Consider the following 22919-nt stretch of genomic DNA (forward strand, 5'->3'; position numbering starts at 1 on the left):
TCTACAGTAAGGCATTTTTAGAGAGACATATGTTCAAAGCACAGTAAAGACAACCTTTACAATACCCCTTTGATGGGGGTAGGCACATATCCCCACTTCACAACCACAAGGACTGAGAAAGAAAGGTCTGGTGACTTATCAAGGAGACAATGAGTCAGCAGCAGAATCAAGACAAACACAGAACTTCATGTTTCAGAGTATCAGAGGGGTAGCCGTGTTGGTCTGGATCTGTAAAAGCAGTAGAGAGTCCTGTGGTGCCTTATAGACTAATAGACGTTTTGGAGCATGAGTTTTCATGGGTGAATACCCACTTCGTCTGATGCATGTACATAAGGTACCACAGGACTCTTTGCTGATGTTTCAGAGTGGTAGCCATGTTAGTCTGTATCAGCAAAAAGAACGAGGAGTACTTGTGGCACCTTAGAGACTAACAAATTTATGTGGGCATAAGCTTTCATGGGCTAAAACCTACTTCATCAGATGCATGCAGTGGAAAATACAGTAGGAAGACACACACACACACACACACACACACACCGTGAAAAATATGGGTGTTGCCATACTAACTCTAATGAGACTAATCAATTAAGGTGAGCTATTAGCAGGAGAAAAAAAAACTTTTGTAGTGATAATCAGGATGGCCCATTTCAAACAGTTGACAAGAAGGTGTGAGTAACAGTAGTCATCTCAATTATCACTTCAAAAGTTTTTTTTTTTCTCCTGCTGACGATAGCTCATCTCAATTGATTAGACTCTTCCTGTTGGTATGCATACTTCCACCTTCTCATATTCTCTGTACGTATAAATATCTCCTGTCTGTGTGTTCCATTCTATGCATCTGAAGAAGTGAGCTGTAGCTCACAAAAGCTCATGCTGAAATACATTTGTTAGTCTCTAACGTGCCACAAGTACTCCTGTTCTTGTCATGGGGAAATAGTTACTTTTTGTGTAATGATCCATCCATTCCCAGTCTTTATTCAAGCCTAATTTAATGGTGTCCAGTTTGCAAATTAATTCCAGTTCTGCAATTTCTCGTTGAAGTCTGTTTTTGAAGTTTTTTTGTTGAAGAATTCGACTTTTAGGTCTGTAATTGAGTGAGCAGGGAGACTGAAGTGTTCTCTGACTGGTTTTTGAATGTTATAATTCTCAACGACTGATTAGTGTCCATTTATTCTTTTGCATAGAGACTGTCTGGTTTAGCCAATGTACATGGCAGAGGGACTCTGTCCACATATCTATTCAAGGGACTCCATCATAGGACCTAATCACATCAGAGGCTCATTCACCTGCACATCTATCAATGAGATATATGCCATCATGTGCCAGCAATGCCCCTCTGCCTCTAAGGTGCCACAAGTACTCCTCGTTTTCAGAACCTCATGAATCCCAGTTGTTTGCCTATTTCTCTAGATAGGACTCTCTTTCAAATCAAAGAAGAATGTTTATTTTACTACTTTTGGGTAATTAGTCAACTCCTGCACTAGCTGATACAAGTTTGTAAAAGGGGAGCTTATCTTTCTTTGGAAGAATACCTAATATATTAGAGGGCTCCCTCCTTATGCTTGTTCCAGGGGCAGAAGTACATTTTAATAAAATGCTCTGAACTATTATTTGAACTTCCACATTTTCAGCACATGTTATGGACATACTCTCTAGAGTCTCCCTAGTAAAAATACTCTCTAGAGTTTCCCTAGTAAAAAGTTCCCCAAAACTTCTTGGCATATAGTCCTCTATAATAAATTTGTTACCCAAGTCAATAAAAATGCCTACTACTTCTATGCTATCAAAAACCTAATAATATTAATTAGAAAAATACTCTATGTAATACACCCCAAGTATACATTTATGTATAGTTTCTAATCAACACTGTTTTTCCATACTTTTTTCCATACTTGCCAAAAATGTTTCACTGAGGACTAAGACCATGGCAAATCAAAAAAGTTTCAAAAATAAATGGCGTATCAAAACACAGAAATGTGTAATAAAGACTTGAAAAAAAATTCAGAATGTGGAAATAATGGCTTTTCACCTTATTTGGTTAACTCAAGGATGGCTAAACAATTTTACAAAACTTAACCTCCAAAACATCCTTTGTAAGGTAAAAATCCTTTGACATTTCATCCAAAGAGGATAGATCTACCACATTTCAGAAAGTAATTCAGTGCAGTATCTACATATAGTGGCTTATAATACAAGTATCATCCCAGCCATACCTATGTAGTGTTGGATTAAATGAATAATATAGAATTACATGGTAAGTGATATAAGAAATGTTTCTATGGTTGGAAGCAGGATTGGCAATTTCCTGGGAAAAAACTAGGTTAGGACAGGTCACTGGCAAATACCAGTTGAAACTGGGAAAAATAAAAATTATTAGAATATAATACTAAAAAAACCTAGCAATTTAAATAATAGTTTTGCAGTATAATATTTTAAATTGAAATGAGTCATAACATGTATAAACTCCTTGCAAATATACTGAAATATAATATGATACTGAACATCAGAATGTATATTAAATATATTAGTTTACACCTATTGCAGTTTTATTTTTTATTTATACAATTTTAAATCTATCTCCAAGTCTACTGCCTTATGTAACCACAATGTGATTATGTAATTAAAACGAAGTGTAATGGGGTGTGAATTAACAAAACCATTTTAAAAACAGAAAATGCCTTGAACTGGAACTAACTAGTCTTTCCTGGCGTAGTAAAAACTACAATTTCACATGGTAAAAATCACATCTGATAAATACCATGCCATCCCCAGTTGGAAATCTCTTACCTGATTGGGTTGGCTGGGAAAGTAGGCTCTTCTGGAGTTCAATTCCTCAAATGTTGAGGGCCTTATATTTGGACTTTTATAAGGTTCACTGGTTACTACGGTTTCATGATGGAAAAGCTGATCTTTTAATGAACTGAAAGTATCTTCCTGAATTGCCTAAAATAGAAAGAATTCAACTTTATTCTGTTCTTGATATGGACTTAACATTTACATAAAAATCTCTATGAATATCAAACCATAAAATCTTTAAACTCTCCAATATATACGTATATATTTTACAAGATACATGTTAGAAGGAAACATTCACAAGGTCTCAAACAACATTTTTTTTTGAAAAATGGTTTCAGTACCGACAAAGTAAGTCTGCCCAACAGAATGAAATTCCCTGTCCAGAGAACGGATACAGTATAGGCAACAGCAATACAAGCCTCTCTACTCCACCCATCCACTTCAAATCTGACATGGAAGAATCACTTCTAAGAGGGAGTGTTTAGTTCAGTCTCCAGTACTATTTGTTCTAGAAATGTCCACAAAGGTGTTAATTATTGCTTGTACTGTGTGTTTGCAAAATTGTATTGCTTTCACTACACATTGTGAAGAAACAGAAACTCAGACATACTGCTGAAGGAAAAAGTTCTGAAAGTAATGATGCACAAACAATTACTGTTTGGGTCTCAAATTTAGAAAGCAAGTTTGTTTAACAGATTGGCTTGCTATACAGAAAAATAAATGAACAAAAAGTGAATTTCAAGATAGATACCGGAGCTGAGTGCTACAGTCACACGAAGCATACACAAAACTACTACTGACTATCCAATATTGAAACTAAGTTTACATGAAACAAATGGGCACAAGGTTAAGAATCTGTGGCAAATGTATATTAAGATGTCTGCAGGATAAATCCAGTCATAGCTTGAGATTGTGGAACAGGAAGTGTGCTTTGCTTGAACAGTGGTCTGTTTGTGCCAATGATCAATCTACTGAACAAAATGGAGATAATCTTAAAGAATCAGATGTGTTTAATGAGTTGGGATACATTAAGGACAGGATGTAGTGAATGAGAATGAGGCAGATCCCAGTTAGCTGCCCTCCCCTCCCCCCAAACAACCGCCCTATATGCCATATAAAGTTCTGTTAGCACTGACAGATATAATTAAAAACTAGAATTGACCGGGTGATAAAAACTGATGTTACTGAAAAAGATCAAACTTCAACTCTGGGTTAATGGTGGTCACTGTAATAAAACCGAACAAGCTAAAGATTTGTAGAGATCTAAAAGATTTGAATAAGCCAATTCAACACAAACTACTGCATAGGACCAGATGAGGTTGTCATGTTTAGACTGCAAGGGTTTTGTCATGTCCAAAAGATACAGAAAGTGCAAGACCCTGGACTCTCCTTTTGGTAAATATATGTTTAAATCCTTTCTTCTTTAAATTAGCTCTGCATCTGAAGTAGAGCAAAGCATCATGTGCTGGATCTTTGACAATCTGGATGAGATGGAAGGAGAGGTTACTTACCTTACAGCAACTTGGAGTTTGAGATGTTTTGCCCCTACGGGTGCTCCACCATAGGATGCATGCATGCATGCTTGTGCCCTCTCGACTGGAGAATACAAAGCAACGTCCATTGGCACTGTCACGGGGCGCATCACTCACCGCTGGCCTGGCGCCTCCTTGTGGTACTCTAGGGATTATCTCGAGGCCAAAGGCCTGTCTGTGGTTTGCATACCGTCACTCTGTCTCTGCTATCAACTTACTGCCCCTCTTGCAACCTCAGGCACTACAATGTCCTCTTTGTGGCTCAGCCCTCCAGCCATGTCACTGTCTGTGTTCCCGCTTTCTGGGGGAGTTTAACTCCTCAATAGTCAGGCAGTCCCCTTACTCACTGCCTCAGTGCCACTCACCCAGTGGCTGATAGGGGAACCCAGGCCTGTCCTCTTCTCTGAGTGCTAGCCCAGGGACCCTCAGCTCAGCAGTCTGGGCCTTCTTTCTCTGGGCTCACTGGTCTATCCCTGGGCTGCTTTCTACTACCGGTTCCCCTTCTCTTCCTGGGCCTACCAGTTTCCCAAAGTCTCCTCCCAGGGAGTGACTGCCTTTTCCCAGCTGCCTTTTCTCCATTCAGCTCCTAGGCTTTATAGGCCCACAAATTTCTGGCCAGCTGAAGTTCTTTAATCAGCTGCATCTGGCCTGCATTAAACCCTGCAGGGTGAGTGTGGGGTAGTCACCTCACCACAGGCCCATACTTGCACAAAGTAGCATCTTGTGCCTCAAACCAAGGGATATAAGGAGGCAAGGACCCACTGCCACTCAGCTCCTTCTCAGCTGTTGAGAGCCTTCACAGCCGAGGAGGAGGAGGAGGACGACGACGACCCATAGGGACAAAACATTTCAAATACATCAAGTTACTATATGGTAGGTATCTTCTCTTTTGAGTATATGCCCCTATGAGTGCTCCACTGTAAAAGAATCCCAAGCAGTAACTTAACAAGGAGGTGGGTGCTGAGGAGGCACATTCAAGACCGTTCAGAAGACTGCATCACCAAAGGTAGTAGCATCCCTGAAAACAGGAATGGTGTTGTAATGCTTGGCAAAGGTATGGATGGAAGACCAAGTCACAGTCCTACATACTTCTGATATGGAAACATCCTTCAACAGAGCTCTACATGTGGACTGAGATCTAGTGGAATGTATTACCACTCTGTGAGGGTACTGCACCCCAATAGAGACTTATAGCAGGTGTCATAAACAGATAGTTAAGGGTTAATGCCTCTTTTACTTGAAAAGGGTTAAGAAGTTCACCTAGCCTAGCTGACACCTGACCAGAGGAACCAATGGGGGAATAAGATGTTTCAAAAGGAAGGAGGGAAGTTTTTAATCTCATCCCAGGCTGACCCCTGCACCTGGTATGGGCCCTGGTTCTTCCTTATCCATTTATCCAAAAAATTCTTTACCCTGGCTTGCCAGAACCCGCAACTACCATCACGAGAGTTCACTATACCCCCTCCAAGCAGCTGCGCAGACTGTTGGAGAGGGGGACTTACAGGTCGCCACTCATCTATCCAATGTGATGCATTTGAGTCACAGGCACCAAGATGTTAGGGGGCTTATTCCTTCACTCTCTCACTTCCCTGGTCCTTCTTGCACGAACAGAGAGCAACAATACCCGAAGTCCAAAGGCGCAAACAATTCGATGTTTATTGGGGTGAACTTCCAGCAAGCATGGATTCCAGTTTCCTTCCTTAGTGTACCCCACCCCACCACTGCCACCATGTCATAGGTCTCACCCCCACTCTGAACTTTAGGGTACAGATGTGGGGACCTGCATGGACACTTTGAAGCTTAATTACCAGCTTAGATATGGTCTCGCTGCCACCATCCAGAATTCGAGTACCTGGATCACTCCCTATCCCCCAAAAACCTTCCCCTTCCTGGGTAGCCTCGAGAGACTCCTCCACCAATTCCCTGGTGAGTCCAGATCCAACTCCCTGGGATCTCAAAAACAAGGAAGAATTACTCCTTCTCTCTCCCTTTCCCCCCCCACACCAATCCCTGGTGAGTCCAGATCCAATTCCCTTGGATCTAAAAGAACAGGAAAAAAAAAATCAATCAGGTTCTTAAAAAGAAGGCTTTTAATTAAAGAAAAAAAAAAAAACCTCTGGGGGACAGCATATCAGATAATCTCACAGACAACAGATTGAAAACACAGGATGTTCCCCTGGGCAAAAATCTTAACACACACAAGAATACCCAATTTGATAATTCCCTTAATGGCATCAAGACAAGTCACAAAAGAAAATAAACAAACCTACTTATTCCTTTCTAAAACTTACTACTCTGATAAGAGGCTGGTTCCTTGATCTTTTTCACTCCGGCTGAAACTGAAACTGACTAAACAAAGGAAACTTCCCTCCTTCCTTTTGAAACATCTTGTTCCCCCATTGGTCCCTCTGGTCAGGTGTCAGCTAGGCTAAGTGAACTTCTTAACCCTTTACAGGTAAAAGAGGCATTAACCCCTAACTATCTGTTTATGACAGCAGGTAAAAAGATGTACCCTGAAACCCACTTTGCCAGTCTGTGTGTGGGGATATAGGTTATCCCTCCATTCTCTCAGAAAATAATGAGAGGCCCAGAAGGTCTTAGTCCCATCAAGGTAGAAGGCAATGGCCCTTCTGACATGTCGTGTATGTAGGCTAGACTCATCTGTGGAGGTATGAGGTTTTGGATAGAATACTGGGAGTCAAATTTTCTGATTAATGTGATACTCTGAAGATACCTTTGGGAGGAAGTGAGAATGAGGGCATATCATCACCTTTTCTTCATAAATGGTGGTATATGGCAGCCCAACCTTAAGGGCACCAAGTTCTCCTGTTTGTCTAGCTCAGGGGTCGGCAACCTTTCAGAAGTGGTGTGCCGAGTCTTCATTTATGCACTCTAATTTAAGGTTTCGTGTGACTGTAATACATTTTAATGGTTTTTAGAAGGTCTCTCTCTACAAGTCTATATATAATATAACAAACTAGTGTTGTATTTTCAAATAAACAAGGTTTTCAAATGTTTAAGAAGCTTCATTTAAAATTAAATTAAAATGTTGATCTTACGCCACCGGCCTGCTCAGCCTACTGCTGGTCTAGGGTTCTGTTCACCTAGGCCGGCAGTGGGCTGAGTGGGGCCTGCAGCCGGGATCCCCAGCTGGGAAGGGTCTGGCAGCCAGAACCCCAGACCAGCAACAGGCTGTGCGAGGCCGGCAACAGGGACCCCAGACCGGCTATGGGCTGAGCGGCTCAGCCCACTGCCGCTCAGGGGTTCCATCCTCCGGGTCCTGCCAGCTGAGATCGTGGCTGCCAGTCTGGGGTCCCGGCCCTGCCCACATACAGTAGGTACCTACCTTCTCCCTGTTCTGGCCCATTCTCTTCCTCTCTCTGCACTGAGCTGAGGGCGGGAGTGCACTGAACACAGGGCTGGAGCTGAAGGGTCTGGCCAGGAGCTAGAATGAAGGAGGGAGCTCAGGGTTGGGGCAGGAGGTTTGGATGTGGGGTCACTTACCTGGGCAGCTCCCATTTGGTGTGAGGGGTGCAGGTGGGAATGTGACTCCCATTTGGTGCTGGGGGTGGGGATGTGGGGTGGGGACGTGGAAAGTGCAAGAGTCAGGGCAGAGGGCTGAGGACATGTGAGGGGCTGCAAGAGTCAGGGTGGGAGGGCTGGGTATGTGTGGGGGTGCCAGAGTCAGGGCTGGGGTCATGGCGGGGGGTGAAGGAGTCAGAGGGCTGGGTGGTACAGGGCTCAGGCAGAGCGGGTGGTGGGGGGGGAGGGGCTCAGTGGCAGAGGCTGGTGACTGGCCCCGCCGAACGCCCGATCAACCCCCCACCGCTCCTGTCCAACACCCCTTGGACCCCACCCTAATCAAGCCTCCCGTGCCCCTGTCCCTGAACTGACCCCTAGACCACCCCTTAACCTTCCCCTGACTGCCCCAACCCTATCCACACCCCAACACCAGACGACCCCTGACTCCCATGCCCATCAAACTGCTCCCACCCTGACAGGACCCCAGAACTCTGGACCCATCAACCCCCCCGCTCCTGCCTCTGCCCCAACCCTCTCACCACCCTCTGCCTCCTGACAAGGACCCCCAGAAACTCCCGACTACATCCAACCTCACAGTGCTCATGGTCTCTACGACCACCCACTTCAAAACCCCCCCCACCCTAACTGCTCCCCGACCTCCCTCGTGCTTCCCCTGCCCGGCCTATCATCTCTCAAACAGACCTGGACTCCCAATCACCCCATCCATCTCCCCGCGCTCCCTGACTGACCCCGCAGAACCCCCCCCTAACAACCCCACAAGGATCCATCCCCCATCCAACCACCTCGGCTCCCTGTCCACTGTGACTTGCCCCCCCATCGACTACCACAACCTCCCCGCCCCGGCCCCTTACCATGGAGCTCCCCGCTCATCTGGAGCCCTGCCGCCGCTGAGCGCGCAGCCCAGCCCCGCCCCTCAGAGCGATATGCGCACAACAGCAGGGCTCTGGATAAGCGAAGAGTGACTTTACCTCTCCACGGAGCCAAACGCTGCCCCGTGGGAGTGCGCAGCCCCAGCCCCCAGAGGCCCACGCACGCGGCAGCAGGGCTCTGGGGGAAGGGGGGGGGAGGGGGCGGTGGCTTGCAGCGCTCGGCGGGATACTCCAGCCCAGGACTGCGGACCCCGCGGCTTGCCGCATCGGCAGAATTTTTAATGGCATACGGAGTCCCAGCAGGCAGTCGTGTGCCATTAAAAAACGGCTCGCGTGCCATAGGTTGCTGACTCCTGGTCTAGCTGAAGCAATGGCAATGAGGAATGAAGTCTTGAGGGAGAGCTGGGAGAGAGAACATGTAGCTACTGGTTCAAAGGTAGATTTCCTTAGGACGATAGGAAACAAACTGAAGTTGCAACTGGGAGAGCTGATTCTGTACAGGGGGAAACAAGATGGTTAAGATCCTTGAGGAATCTAGCTGTAGTAGGGTGGGTAAAGACTGAAAAGCCTTTGATGGGTGAGTGAAAGGCTGTAATAGCGGCCAAATGTACTCTGAGCGTAGTGACAGGTTTTCAAATCCAACAGGTAGCCAGGATTTTGGAGACCAGGCCCTCTGAGGCTTGGGAAGATTAAAGAGAACACCGGGAGTAGAACACTTCCATTTTTGAAAGTAGTCTAGCTCCATACTAGAGAACCATGTAGGAACCATGTTGTCAGGTTCAAGAAGGAGGGATTGGAGTCGATCAGGATCCCTGAGTCCTGCAACAGGAGATCCTTCCTGAGATGAAGTTGGTGAGATGTTGGCACAGAGAGGTGTAGCAGGCTTGAGTGCCACACTTACCTTGCTCAGGACAGTACTATGAAGATAACCTTTACTCTTTTCAGATGCAGTTTGGAGTCAGGTCTTGAGATTAAAGGTAGAGGTGGATAACATACGGTAGGGGATGGCATAATATGTCATGAATGTGGGTACCGAAGACCATGTTGCGGCCCTGTAGATGTCCTGGTTAGGGACATGTGCCAGGAAGGCAGCTGAAGACGCCAAAGCCCTAGTCGAATGAGCCTTTACTATCGGCGGAGGCACAGCCTATGCCAACTCATAAGAAGTACGGATGCAGGTAGTGATCCAATTCTAAATCCTCTGAAGACACCGGAAGGCCCTTCATTCTGTCAACTATCATGATAAAAAGCTGGGTCGATCTGCAGAAGGGCTTGGTGTGCTCCAGGTAGAACGCCAGGGTGTGCCTGACATCTAGTGTGCAGCCGCTTCTCCTCATTTGTCACGTGACTTTGGACAGAACACCGGGAAGAAGATATCCTGGTTGACATGGAAGTGCGACACCACAGTTGGCAGGTAGACTGGATGGGGCTGCAGTTGGACCTTGTTGTTGTAAATACTGTGCATGGGGGCTCCCAAGTGAGGGCTTTAATTTCAGAGACACATCTTACCGAGGAAATAGCTACAAGGAATGCAACCTTCCACAAGAACTGGGAAAGAGAACAACAAGCGTAGGCTCAAAGGGCAGACCCATGAGCCTGGAGAGGACCAGGTTGAGGTCCCACTGCTGAACCAGATCCTGGACCGGTAGAAAGAGTCTTTCACGGCCTTTCAGGAACCCGATCAAGATCTTATGCAAGAGTATCGAGCTACCCTGGATGTGAGGACAGAAGGCTGATATGGCAGCCTGGTGCACCTTGACTGAAGAGAAGGCGAGCCCTTGGTGCTTTAAGTGAAGCAGGTAATTCAAGATGGACTGCAGAGACAACTCATTTGGGGAGACAGTCTGCTCCAAAGCCCAGCAAGAGAAACGCTTTCCACTTTGTAAGTTGCTCTGGTAGAGGGCTTTCTGCTATACCTGACTAGAGCAGGCTTGTTCCTCTGGATTCAGCCATACAGCATCCAGGCTGTGAGGTGGAGAGAGGTGTAGTGCGGGTGCAGGAGTCGACTGATCCTGCGAGAGTAGGTCCAGGGGTCTGGGAAGTGGCCACAGGCTGCAACAGCCAGGCTCATGAGCATGCCGAACCAATGCTGAGGCGACAATAATGACCCATGCCTTGTCCCTTTTGATTTTTGACAGGACTTTGCCGATGAGCAGAACTGGCGGGAAGGCATACATCAGGTCCTCTGACCAAGACCAGGAGAAAGGCATTAGATAGTGAGCCTCTGCCTAGGCCTTGGAGAGAGCAAAACTGATGACACTTTCTGTTCTGTCTGGTGGCAAACAGGTCCACATGGGGAGCTCCCCACTTCTGGAGGAGCATTCTGACAATCTCCAAGTGAAGGGACCACTCATGCTGAGAGAAGAAGAACCTGCTGAGGCAACTTGCTAGTGTGTTCCTGATGCTGGGGAGGTGCAATGCTTTCAGGTGGATTGCATGCTGGATGCAGACGTCCCACAGACGAAGGGCCTCCTGGCACACAGCTGACAATCAAGTTCCCCCTGCATGTTGACACAGAACATGGAGGCCGTGTTGTCCATCAACATTTGCACCACCCACCCGGACAGTTGGGGAATGAAGACATCACAAGCTAGGTGGTTGGCTCTGAACTCCCTGACATTTATATGCAACGCAAGTTCCTTTCGAGACCATAACCCTTGAGTCCACTGTGTACCGAGATACATTCCCCAATCGAGGTAGGACGCATCCGAAATCAGGGAGACCATGGGTTGTGGGCTCGCGAACGACACACCTTCCAACACCAGAATCAGGTCGGACTATCACTGCAGAGACGCAAATATCTGTGGAGGGATCGTGATGACCTTGTCTAGATGATGTCTGGCCGGGGAGCAGACCGATGCCAGCCACATCTGGAGAAGATGCAGCCTGAGTCCCGCATGTTGGACAATGTACATGCATGCTGCCATGCGCCAAAATAGTCTGAGATAAGGCCGTGGTGAGTGGATGGGCAGTGAAGTGGCAATCAGATCTGACACTGCCCTGAACATGGCCTCTGTCAGGAATGCTCTGGCTTGGGTAAAGTCGCTTACCACACTGATAAACAATATCCGTTGGACTGGGATCAATATTGATTTTTCTTCATTTATCAACAAGCCCAGAGCTTGACAAGTGGCTTGCAAATCTCGATGCAGCGCTGGACCTGGAGCAGACCTTGACGAGCCAGTTGTCAAGGTATGGGTAAATCTAGATACCCTGCCATCTGAGGTAGGCCGCCACCACCAACATGCATTTCATATACACCCTTGGCGTCATTGCTAGGCCAAAGGGAGCACTGCGAATTGGTAGTGGGCGGTCCCAACTATGAAACATAGGAACCATCTGTATCTATGAAATATCAATATGTTAAAGTAAGCATCTTTCAGATCAAGGGCAGTGTACCAGTCTCCTGGATCCAGGGAAGGAATGATGGAGCTGTGATAAATGAAGGGGTGTGTGTGGGGGGGGAAGGGGGGAAATAGCTCCCTTTTATGGACCCAACCAGCTAGTTAGCTATAAAATCCCTCTTAGTAGCTGTTCTCTACTTACTTTACCTGTAAAAGGTTAAAAGTCTCACTGCTATGCATAGGTAAAAGGAAATGAATGGGCACTTGGCCAAAAGAGCCAATGGGAAGGCTAGAACTTCTTAAAACTGAAACAAGGGTCCCCTTTTGTCTCTGTTTTTTTTGTTCTCCAGAGAGGGGGGAACAGGGCAGCAACTATGCTGTAAGAAGCTTGGGACCAGGTTTGAAAAATCATCAGTATCATACCTAGAAACTACTCATTTGAAATCCCAGATATGCAACTAGATCAGGAAATGTCTAGGAAGACGTGATTAGATTTCTCTCTTTTTTTATTTCTTTATGGCTTGTGGACTCCTTTGTGCTAACTCAAGATGCTTTTGTTTTGCTTCTAACCTTTAAGCTGGACCTCAAGAAAGCTATTCTTGGTGCTTAATTCTTACAGTTGCTTTTTTTTTTTTTTAATTTAGTACCAGCCTGAGTTTTCAGATGTATTTCCCTTTTTTCTTTAAATACAATTTACCTTTAAGAGCAGAATTGGTTTTTTGTGTCCTAAAAGGTTTGTGCACATGTTGTTTAATTAGTTGGTGGCAACAGCTTATTTCCTTTCTTTCTCAGCTCTTCCCCAGGAGGAGGGTGAAAGGGCTCAAGGGTACTCACAGGAAGGAATTGCCAAGTGCGCCTTCCTGGGTTCTCAAAGGGGTTTTGCACTTGGGTGGTGGTAGCACCTACCCATCTAAGGTCGGAGAAAAGCTGTAACCTTCAGAGTTTACTTCAAGAGTGCAGTGGCCAGTATTAATTTTTAGAATCCTTGCAGGCCCCCATTTTCTGCACTCAGAGTGCCAGAATGGGGAATTAGCCTTGACAGAGGCCAAGGAGACCATGGGGAACTTCAACTTCTTGAGGTACTTGTTGAGGCTCCGCAGGTCAAGGATGGGTTGTGGATTCCACCCTCCCACCCTTGGCTTTTGGGATAAAAAAATAGGAGGCGTAAAACCCTTTCCCCCTCAAATGCAGAGGACTTCCTCCATGGCTTCCACCCGCAGTAGGCCTTGCACCTCCTGAGTGAGCAGATGCTTGTGAGGAGGGTCCCTGAAGAGGGATGGGGGTTGGTGGGGGTGGAATAGAAACAAACTAGAGGGTATATCCCCCTGCTACTGTGCTGAGGACCCACTGGTCTGATGTTATAGCAACCCAGACAAGGAGAAAGGGGGACAACCAGTTAGAAAGTAACAGGGGAGCAGGATCCAGGACACAGGCTGGAAGGTTGTCCTTGGGCACATCCTCAAAATTACTGCTTGTTACTTGGCTGGTTATGGGTGGAGCTCAGGTGAGCTGAGGGTGCCAGCTGATGGCCTTGCTGGCACTTACAGCCCTTGCGGAAGGACACTGACCGAGGTTTGCTTCCAAACCTGTGGCGCTGTTGCGGCTTAAACTGCTTCCTCGCTGGCCCCATCATATAAAGGCACAGGAAGTGCAAGGTAGTCCTAGAGTCTTTCAGGCCACGTAATTTACTGTCTGTTTGCTCCAAAAACAGTGCCAAGACATTGAATGGGAGGGACCTGGATGGATTGCTGAACCTTCATCAATAGGCCCGACAACTGCAACCAGGATGTCCACCTCATAAAAACGACCAAAGCCATGATCTTGGTTATAGAGTCTGCTGCACCTGAGGCCACTTGGAGGGCTTCCCTGGCCACAGCTCTGCCCTCATCAAGGATAGCCAGAAATTTCTTCCTGGGGTCCTCTGGCAGCAAATCCGTACATTTGGCCATGGACTGCCAAATATTAAAATTATAATGGCCCAGTAAGGCCTGATGGTTAGCCCCTCTCAGCTACAGGGTGGACATAGACTAATTTTTTCTAACAAAGATCGAGCCTCTTCGCCTCCTCGTTCTTACGTGTTGATCCTAGTTGGTCCTGCCTATTGCGCTCATTGGCTGCCGACACAACAAGTGAGCTTGGGGCACGGTGGGTATAAAGATACTCATACCCTTTAGTGGGGACATAGTATTTTCTTTCTGCCCGCTTGGCGATGGTGGCCAGGAAGGAGGGTGTCTTCCACAGGGCCTTAGTAATTTTTACCACTCTTGTGCATTGGCAATGCCACCTTGGAAATGGCTGCTGCACTTAGCACATCGAACAGAGAGTCTGAGGGCTCTGCCAGTTCCTCAGCTTCCATCCCCAGGTTTGAGGCGACCCTCTTCAAAATCTCCTGGTGTGCCCTTGCATCATCCTGAGGAACCAAGTGAGAGGGCCCTGCTATCGCCTCATCAGGCAAAGATGAGGAGGAGGCAGGTACAGGTGGGTCGCCAACTCTGTTGCTTCTGCTAAGGGAACTTGGCCGAGGCTGGATGGTCCTGGGGAAACTGCTCTGACTCCACGTCCGAGTCAGGTGGTCGGCGAGAGACTGTCACTGACCATCTTTCAGATGCCCCGAAGACAAACCTATGCCCTGTGATGGGTAGGAAAATCCCCAGGGGTTCCATGTTGCCCCTGGTGGGTGGCCTTGGCCTGTGAACCGGGTCCTCCTCCTCGCTGTCCAAGCTCAATGAGGGAGAAACTTGTCTGGGGGACCAGGATGGTACCGAGGCCACCTGTCTACCCTGATCCTGTCAGCACTAGTTGTGGACTTCTATTGAGGACCTGTATGGGGACGATGGCTCTTGGTGCCACGACCCCAATGACCGGTGTCAGTGTTCGGTGGATCAGTGATGGTAACCTGGCGATCGATGCATCAGTTAGAGAGCGGTGCTGCTTTGTAGATTGGGAAAAGGAGCAAGAAGACTGACATGTCAGAGATCGTCAATGTGCTCACGGTGAACTGTACTGGTGATCTGGCGACCAAGGTCTAGCATCTTGGCCCTCCAGAATGGTGCTGTGAGCTGTGAGAGCAGCTAAGGTGCTCTGGGCTTTGGTGCTGCGTGTCTGCAGCGGATCACTGGTGATTGATGCCTAGAGCCCAAGGAACAGTGCCTAGAGTCCAGGGACTGACACCGGAGACTCTGGCAGGCCAGCTGACCTGCATTGGGGGACTGGTGGTGCTGTTCAGGCAAGTGCTGATGGGGCACCCACTGTGGTGACGAGCAGTGCCGCACTGATGGAGACTGCTGGAAAGGTCCCAAGGCAGGTTTACCCATTAAATGGGGAAACTCACTGGCTGGCATGGGCGGCACCGGAAGGGAAAGTATGTCCTGAGGGGACAGCAACACCAGGTGCTGAGTGTGTCTGCCACTTCCTGGGATGGGGGCAGGTCTTGACGGCTCAGTGAGAGTCAGAGCCTGGCCACCATCCAGAGGGGAAGAGCTGCCCCATGCAGGTTTTTGCTCTCCTCTGGCTCTCTCCTTCACTTTATGGGACATAGGAGAACGCTCTCTCTTGGACTTACTTTGCTTTTTAGCTGGTACAGGGATGAGGAATTGCGCCAGTTGGAGGTTGGTGCCGGTGGTGCATTTCACATCGAGGTTGCAGTACTTGGAGCAGAGTCCAATCTTGTCGGCTCTGAGGCCGGTGCAAGGGCCGACTCAATAAGGAGCGCTCGGAGATGAATGTCCAGCTCCTTTTTAGTCTGTGGGCTGAAGCTCTGGCAAATCCAACAGTTGTCGCTCATGTGGGTTTCCCCTAAACACTTCAGGCAGCTTTTATGGGGATCACTGACTGACATGGTTTTTTTTTGCAACAGTCATAAGATTTGAAGCCCAGGGACCAGGGCATGTCCCATCCCTAGGCTGAATCCCACATGGGACTAACTATTTATGACTTAACACTAAGAGAACTATTAACTATACAACAAATTCACTACTAGATATGGTACAGCTGGGAAAGCTTGTGAAGGAAGGAGACATTCCAGCACAGTCACTGGCAGCAAAAAGGAACTGGGGTGGGGGAGTGGGGGGTAAGCCGGTGGTGCCCTTTATACTGGCGCATATGCCGGCCACTCCAGAGGGAACCAGAGCCGGTCTCCTGCAGATACCACTGAGGGAAAAATTTCTGGCACCAGTGCACATGGTGAGCACATATACCTATAATGAAATGGATATGAGCAAGCATTTGAAGAATGAGAAAGATATAATTAACATGAAACACATTCAATGGATTAAAAGATGGCTAATTTCTAGGTCTCAAATGTGACTGTAAATGGGGAATCATGATTGCACAGGTGTGTTTCTAGTGGAGTCCTATGGGGATTGGTTCTTGGCCCTATGCTATTTAGTATTTTTAAGTAATGACCTGGAAGAAAATATAAAATCATTACTGAAAGTCTGCAGATGACATCAACATTGGGAGAGTGGTAAATAACCAAGAGGTCAGGTCACTAGTACAGAGAGCTCTGGATTGCTTGGTAAGCTGGACTCAAGCAAATATGTATTTGACTAAATGTAAATGTATACATGTATGTCAATGTACATATTTAGGAACAAAGAACGTAGGCCGTACTCATAGAATAGGGGACTCTATCCTGGAAAGCGGAGACTCTGAAAAAGATTTTGAGGTGGAGATGGATAACCAGCTAAACATGAGCTCCCAATGCAATGCTATGGACTAAAGGGCTAATGCAATCTTCGCATGCATAAATGGGGGACTCTTGAGTAGGAAGGTTATTATACCTCTATACTTGGTAATGGTGCACCCACTGCTGGCATACTGTGTTTCGTTCTGGTTTCCACAATTCAAGAAGGATGATTATAAAAAGGAGAGCATTCACAGAAGAGCCAGGCTAATGATTAAAGGATTAGAAAACATGCCTTATAGCAATAGATTCGAGAAGCTCAATCTATTTATCTTAACAAAGAGAAGGGTAAGGGTTGACTTGATTACACGGTAAGTATCTACACGGGAATATTTAATAAAGGTACTTTTCAATCTAGAGGAGAAAGATATAACATGATTCAATGGCTAGAAGCTGAAGCTAGACAAATTCAGACCGGAAATAAGGCATAAATGTTTTATAGTGAGAGTAATTAACTCTCAGAACAATTTTCCAAGGGTAATGTTGGATTCTCCAATGAACATTTTAAAATCAAGATTGGATGTTTTTCTAAAAGATATACTGTAGGAATTATTGTGGGGAAGTTCTATGGTCTGTGTTATACAGGAGGTAAGACTAGATGATCGCAATGATCCCTTCTGGCTTTGGAATCTATAGATCCATGCTCCGGCACAAAAGGTAAAAAAGCTAAACGCTGGATTTAATGTGCAAATTTCTGAGTGCTAAATTGTCAAAGAAAGGCACCTAAAGTGTATCTACAAAATTTGCATATATTCAGCCATGTAACAGAAGCATGCAAAGCATCTATTTGTGTATGTATTAGCATAGTTTGTAGGCACATGTGAGGGTAAGTCTACATTGCAGCTGGAAGTATAAAATTTCCTGCTTGCGTAAAATGTACAAATGCTAGCTTTGAGCTAAAGTGCTAAAAAAATAGCGACATACAAACAGCAGCATGAGTTGCTATAGTATGTTTTGTGTGGAGTTCCTTCTTATTATCTGTCCCTATTTGCTTGAGCCCAGCTTACCAGGCAATCCAGATCTTTCTGAATTAGTGTCATGACCTCTTCATTATTTACCCACTCCCCCCAGTTCAGGGCGGGGTGGAGATAAGAAGAAAGAAATGTACTGGAAATTCGTAAGGTAATAACTGAGGAAGGAAAACTGTAGAAAGGTTGACTTTTGCCTAATGACACAGACAGTGTCCTTTTAATTATCGTCACAGTTTTTTTCCTTTTCAGAATATCAGAGATGACTAGATTTAAATAAAGCTGCTTACTTTACATGGGTGCAAAATAGTTAAATGAACCAATAAACTTTTTTAGTGAACTCATAATTCAGAAATATCCAAAGCAATTTTATTAAATTTGAAAAAAGTTTTACTTTGGACAGAGGATATCATACGCCAAGTTTTAGTCCAATGTGAATTTTTATGGCATAGTTATGAACATCTGAAAAACAGTATTTATAATGGAAATGCTGACACAACTTGAAGAAGGAGGTCCTAGAAACAAACTCCAGTTATACTGAAAAAATTCTTTAAATGAGAACCAAGCATGTAAAATCTTCCTTAAGAACAAAATTTGTTATATTATATATATTACACAAACATACATGCACACGTCCCCCTTTTCTATTGTCCACAGCAATTACACACCGCCCACATTCAATATCCTTTTACCACAGCCTGCAAAGTTCAGCACAAGCATAGGTTAGTCAGTATTATCTGTAAAGTAATCTACGCCAATTTTTAATGCACAACGGAAATCTGGTTTGCTCTCAGCTGCTGGTATAATAATTACTGTCCTATGGTTGCTATGAGATACTAACATTTTTTTCCCCAAGACTACTAAAACATTTCTGTGCTCACAGGCAAAAGGATGCTGGGAAAAGCAATAAAATGAATCCAGCTGTAGCTCTCCAGCGGAATTCAAAGCCAGATGACAGCTGTAGAGAAAATGAAAACCAGAAAGAGCTTCTCTCTTCTTCAAAGCTTCTCTCCTCACTTTTCCCTTCTTCCAGTTTGCCAGAGCTAAGCCTTCGAGAGAATTCAGCATTGTTTTGCAAACATTGTTAAAAATGTTCTGTTTTCAGTATTTTGAATGATTATACAGAAGGAAGGACAAAATACCACATTTCCCTTACTTGTACTTTGCTTCCATGAGGCCTGAAATTTTGCTGCTTGATTCTAACCATCAGGTGAAGGTTTTAAGTAATTTTTTTTTTCATTTGAGTAAGTGAAACAGATCTCAATAAATTTAAAGTAAAGTAACCACCTTCTGTTTTAGCTATTTCTTAGAGTGATGGAGCAATTTTCAGATTTGGCAGTAAAGCCTTCAGTACAAACAATCACATGCATTTTTGGCCTAGATTCTGAAAGTGTTGAAATGTTGTCCAGATTAGTTTGAATATTTTTAAGCAGTTTAAGGAAAAATAAATAAGACATATGACATATATTGCTTCTCCTAAGTCTCCTTTGCCTAACCACAATGGAACACTAACATTTTTTGGTGTCAAATCTTGTATACAAATTCATAACCCATAACAGGAGGTGGTCTACCTTTGAAAAAGTAAATAGAGAGAGATGAACTAGCTAATAATTTGTATTAATCAGAAAAAAATAGTAATTCTTCTTCCTTGTTTAGTATGCACTATCCCACACACAGAATTGCTGTATTAAATTTAAATAAGAAATACAGATGACTGTCACATTTACTGCTTGGAGTTAGACCTAACTAATATGCTATTTGCACTGCATACAAATAATTCGTGTAAGAATTTCTTGACCCCGTAATACATGAAACAAATGAAATTACAAACATCATAGTATCTCTGCTGAATTAGATTGCAGTTACTTGCAAGAGGCCATAATGCTATAAATTATTTTGATAAGATGAAGCCTAAACTTACTTCATTTGAACACAAAAATCTGGACACTCATTAAACTCACATCCTGTCTGCTGCAGTAAGACCATTTTAGACAATGTGTGTGAATCAAAGGCCTTTTCGCCACTTCAGCTAAAAACCTGAAGCACTTAATCCTGATAACAATGATTAAGCACTTCCTTGGAGTCAAAGAATATGAAAACTTTTCTTTTTTTATCCATCAAGTTTAAATTTTCCCCTGTCTTTGCCTACAGCAGGAAACTCAAAGAAGAACTTCTTGTCTTAGTACATCAAAGCTGTAGTGAAACAGTGTTAGTGGCCTGTTGATCACACCAATATACCTGCACAACAAAATCTGTAAGGCATTGTAACATATTTGATGTATCTTGCAAGTCTCAAAATCAAAATTTACAATAAGCATATCAATTTGAAAGAAATAAGCAAGTATTCCAACAATACTGTATGCTTAGACTTCACTATCAGATGAAAACAGATTAAAAGATCTTGATTAGTTCTTCACTTTTGGTTTATGATTGTTAACTTCTTCATTTAAAAATAAAAAAAAAATCACCCCATCTATGAGTTTATATTTGGTAGAGGAAAACAATTATTGCCAGCCACTTAAAACTGCAGGTACATTGAATGCAAAAACATGCACTTCAGCTGAGCCCACGTGTCCTAAATTTAAACAAGAAAATCTGATAAATGCATGCCTCATTGCTTAGCTTCCCACTCATGAGCAATAAATGGGTCTCTGTGCACCCACTGTACTCACAGCTAAAAATTTGTCCTTTAGAGTCTCTATACATGTGTATGCTAAATGTGTGTGTGTGTGTGTGTGTGTGTGTGTGTGTAGATTTGATATATATATATATATATATATATAGACACACACACACACACACGTCATTTATGACTGCACTAACCTTTTAATATAAATTTACATATTAAATTAATGTAGTAACTAGTTAATAAATTGTACTTAAAATGTTAAGTTGATCTTACTGTAAGAAAATTGTTTTTGAAATATAAATAATGTCAGCTAACCACTTACGATGGTGAATTGGTATTTTATGGTGAAAAACAACAAAAATATGTACACTGAGTGCTAGCAGTGAAAGTCTTCAGATACAACACACAAGTGATTTAATAAATGGTAGTTTTAGTCTCACTGTAATCAATAAATATAGCTGTACCATTCTTTCACTTAATAGCAGTTTGGGAAAACCTGAAGTGCTGATTTTTTCTTTAAAGTATGTTTAGGATTTCAATAATATTCTTTGCAGTTGAAAAGTCAATATTAAATTATATAATTTGAAGGTCAAATGAAAATCTCCTCAATTGAAAAAGAACCTGTTGGATTTGGTTGTTAGCTGGGAATTTTCTTAAGTATCTTCAGGGTTTTTGATTTACACAACCTACCTTCTCTCTCATTAATTCTAGACAGATAATTCTAGATAATTCTATCCTTCAGCTTTTGTATTGGAAGGTATGAACTCATTCATTTTTTTAAATATTTAAAAATTCATGTTCTGTAACCTGCCTTGCCTTTATTAAAAGTTTGTGGGGCCAAACTTGCAGTCTTTATACTAATAATATTCCTATTGATTTCAGTAGCAGCAGAGCTTATGCTCTAACATACTTTTCTTTCCAACATACATTTAAACCAAAAGGCCATCTGAACATAAAGTTACAGACCCTTAAAAAAAAAAAAAAAAGTTATAAAGCAAGAAGTTCAGTTATCACCAAACTTAGCTTCCTCGCATTAAAGGGATTTTATAACAGTGTAATGTTATTATATACCTATCTTTTAATAGCTCTACACCAGTAGAAGTACAAATGAGTCCAGAGATGTTATTGTAAATATTGTACAGTAAATTCTCACTTAAAGTCGCCCCAGTTAACGTTGTTTCCTTGCTGATCACTTATAATGTCGTTTGGCAGCTGTCTGCTTTGTCCACTGCTTGCAGGAAGAGCAGCCTGCTGGAACTAACTGGTAGGGGCTTGGAACCAGAGTGGACCGGCAGCCCCCATATCAACTCCCCGCTCTAAGTTCCCTGTGTGGCAGTCAACTGCTGGCAGTTCAGCTGTCCCTCCCCCCACCGCCATGTGCTGCTCCTGCCCTGTGCCTTGGAGCTGCTCCCCGGAACCTCTTGCTTGCAGTGCAGGGTGGGGAGAGAAGGAGGCTAATGTCAGGGTATCTCCCTCCCCCCCACCCCTGCACCCCACTTACCCCATCTCCATGGAGGGGAGGGGACTACATGACAGGGCTCAGGAAGGAGGGAGCGAGGAGTTATTGTATTGTAAAATATATTATATGCTAAATATTACAATATTCTTACTGCACAGGTACACAATCTTTTTGTGGGATCTGTGTAATATGTGATGTAAAACTGCAAAACATTGTTAAAAAGGTGGATTAACAGTTAAGAACCTACTACAAACATCAGCAAAACATCTTTGAAATCTCAGTGAATTTGTCCAGCATCCCAACTAACAAACAATAATATGAACTGCAGAATTCTGCTTTATGGTAAAAAAATAGCTGCAAGTAGGGGGCTACTGCGCTGATGTGAATTTCAGGACACTACTTTTTGTAGTAACATCTTTATAAGTTTGAATACAAATCTACCGCCTTGTATTTTAACTACAGATTGCAAGGATGAACTCTATTGGACATATTACAACAAAATTCTGGTTTAAAGCAAGTGGATTATGCCTCAAAGATTAAAATAAATATTTTAGCATTTTCATCTCTGAGCAAAGAACAGTTCAGATTAGGTCAATTTTGGGGCTTATTTTTAAGATGTATCTGCCAATATTTTAAACACTCTCCTGCTCCTCTCTTCCCTGCCTCCCCCTCCCCAATATTTTTTTAAACTAAAGGCTTATTGTGCACATATACTGAGTCATTAAAATTTAAGCACATATCAAAGAAAGTATTACCTAATAATTGGAAGAGATGTCTGGATTAGAACAGTGGAATGGGTATGAAGCCTTTTAAGATATAGTGCAATAAAACTGGATGAGCCCTGTCTCTCCAGATATTTAGCACAGGAGCTTTTGTCAAGGAAGTGATTATAGACCTCTTCATATAGCAAGCCCCCTAGAGTCCAGAGCTGGAGCACTTGCCTTGATGGAAGAGAGGTTAGGCTCTCAAACAAGGGGGCGGGGGTAGCGGTGGGGGGGATTTAGTCTAGAGGGATAGGGTTGAAGAGTAAGGAGATTATGTGGTGCAATCAATCAATGAAATCATCTAGGATGCTGCTGTTATGCTAATCCTGCA

General features: G+C 44.1%; 1 protein-coding gene across 1 annotated transcript in view; it reads right to left on the reverse strand.

The window, feature by feature from the left end:
• Positions 1–22919, reverse strand: part of SPRED1 (sprouty related EVH1 domain containing 1) — a 118198-nt gene that overhangs the window by 11449 nt on the left and 83830 nt on the right. The window contains exon 5 of the mRNA XM_032783913.2: positions 2788–2943. Within this exon, the coding sequence (XP_032639804.1) occupies positions 2788–2943 (156 nt within the window). The remainder of the gene's footprint in view (positions 1–2787; positions 2944–22919) is intronic.

This window comes from Chelonoidis abingdonii, chromosome 4 (assembly GCF_003597395.2).
Source record: "Chelonoidis abingdonii isolate Lonesome George chromosome 4, CheloAbing_2.0, whole genome shotgun sequence".
Lineage (NCBI taxonomy): Eukaryota > Metazoa > Chordata > Testudines > Testudinidae > Chelonoidis > Chelonoidis abingdonii.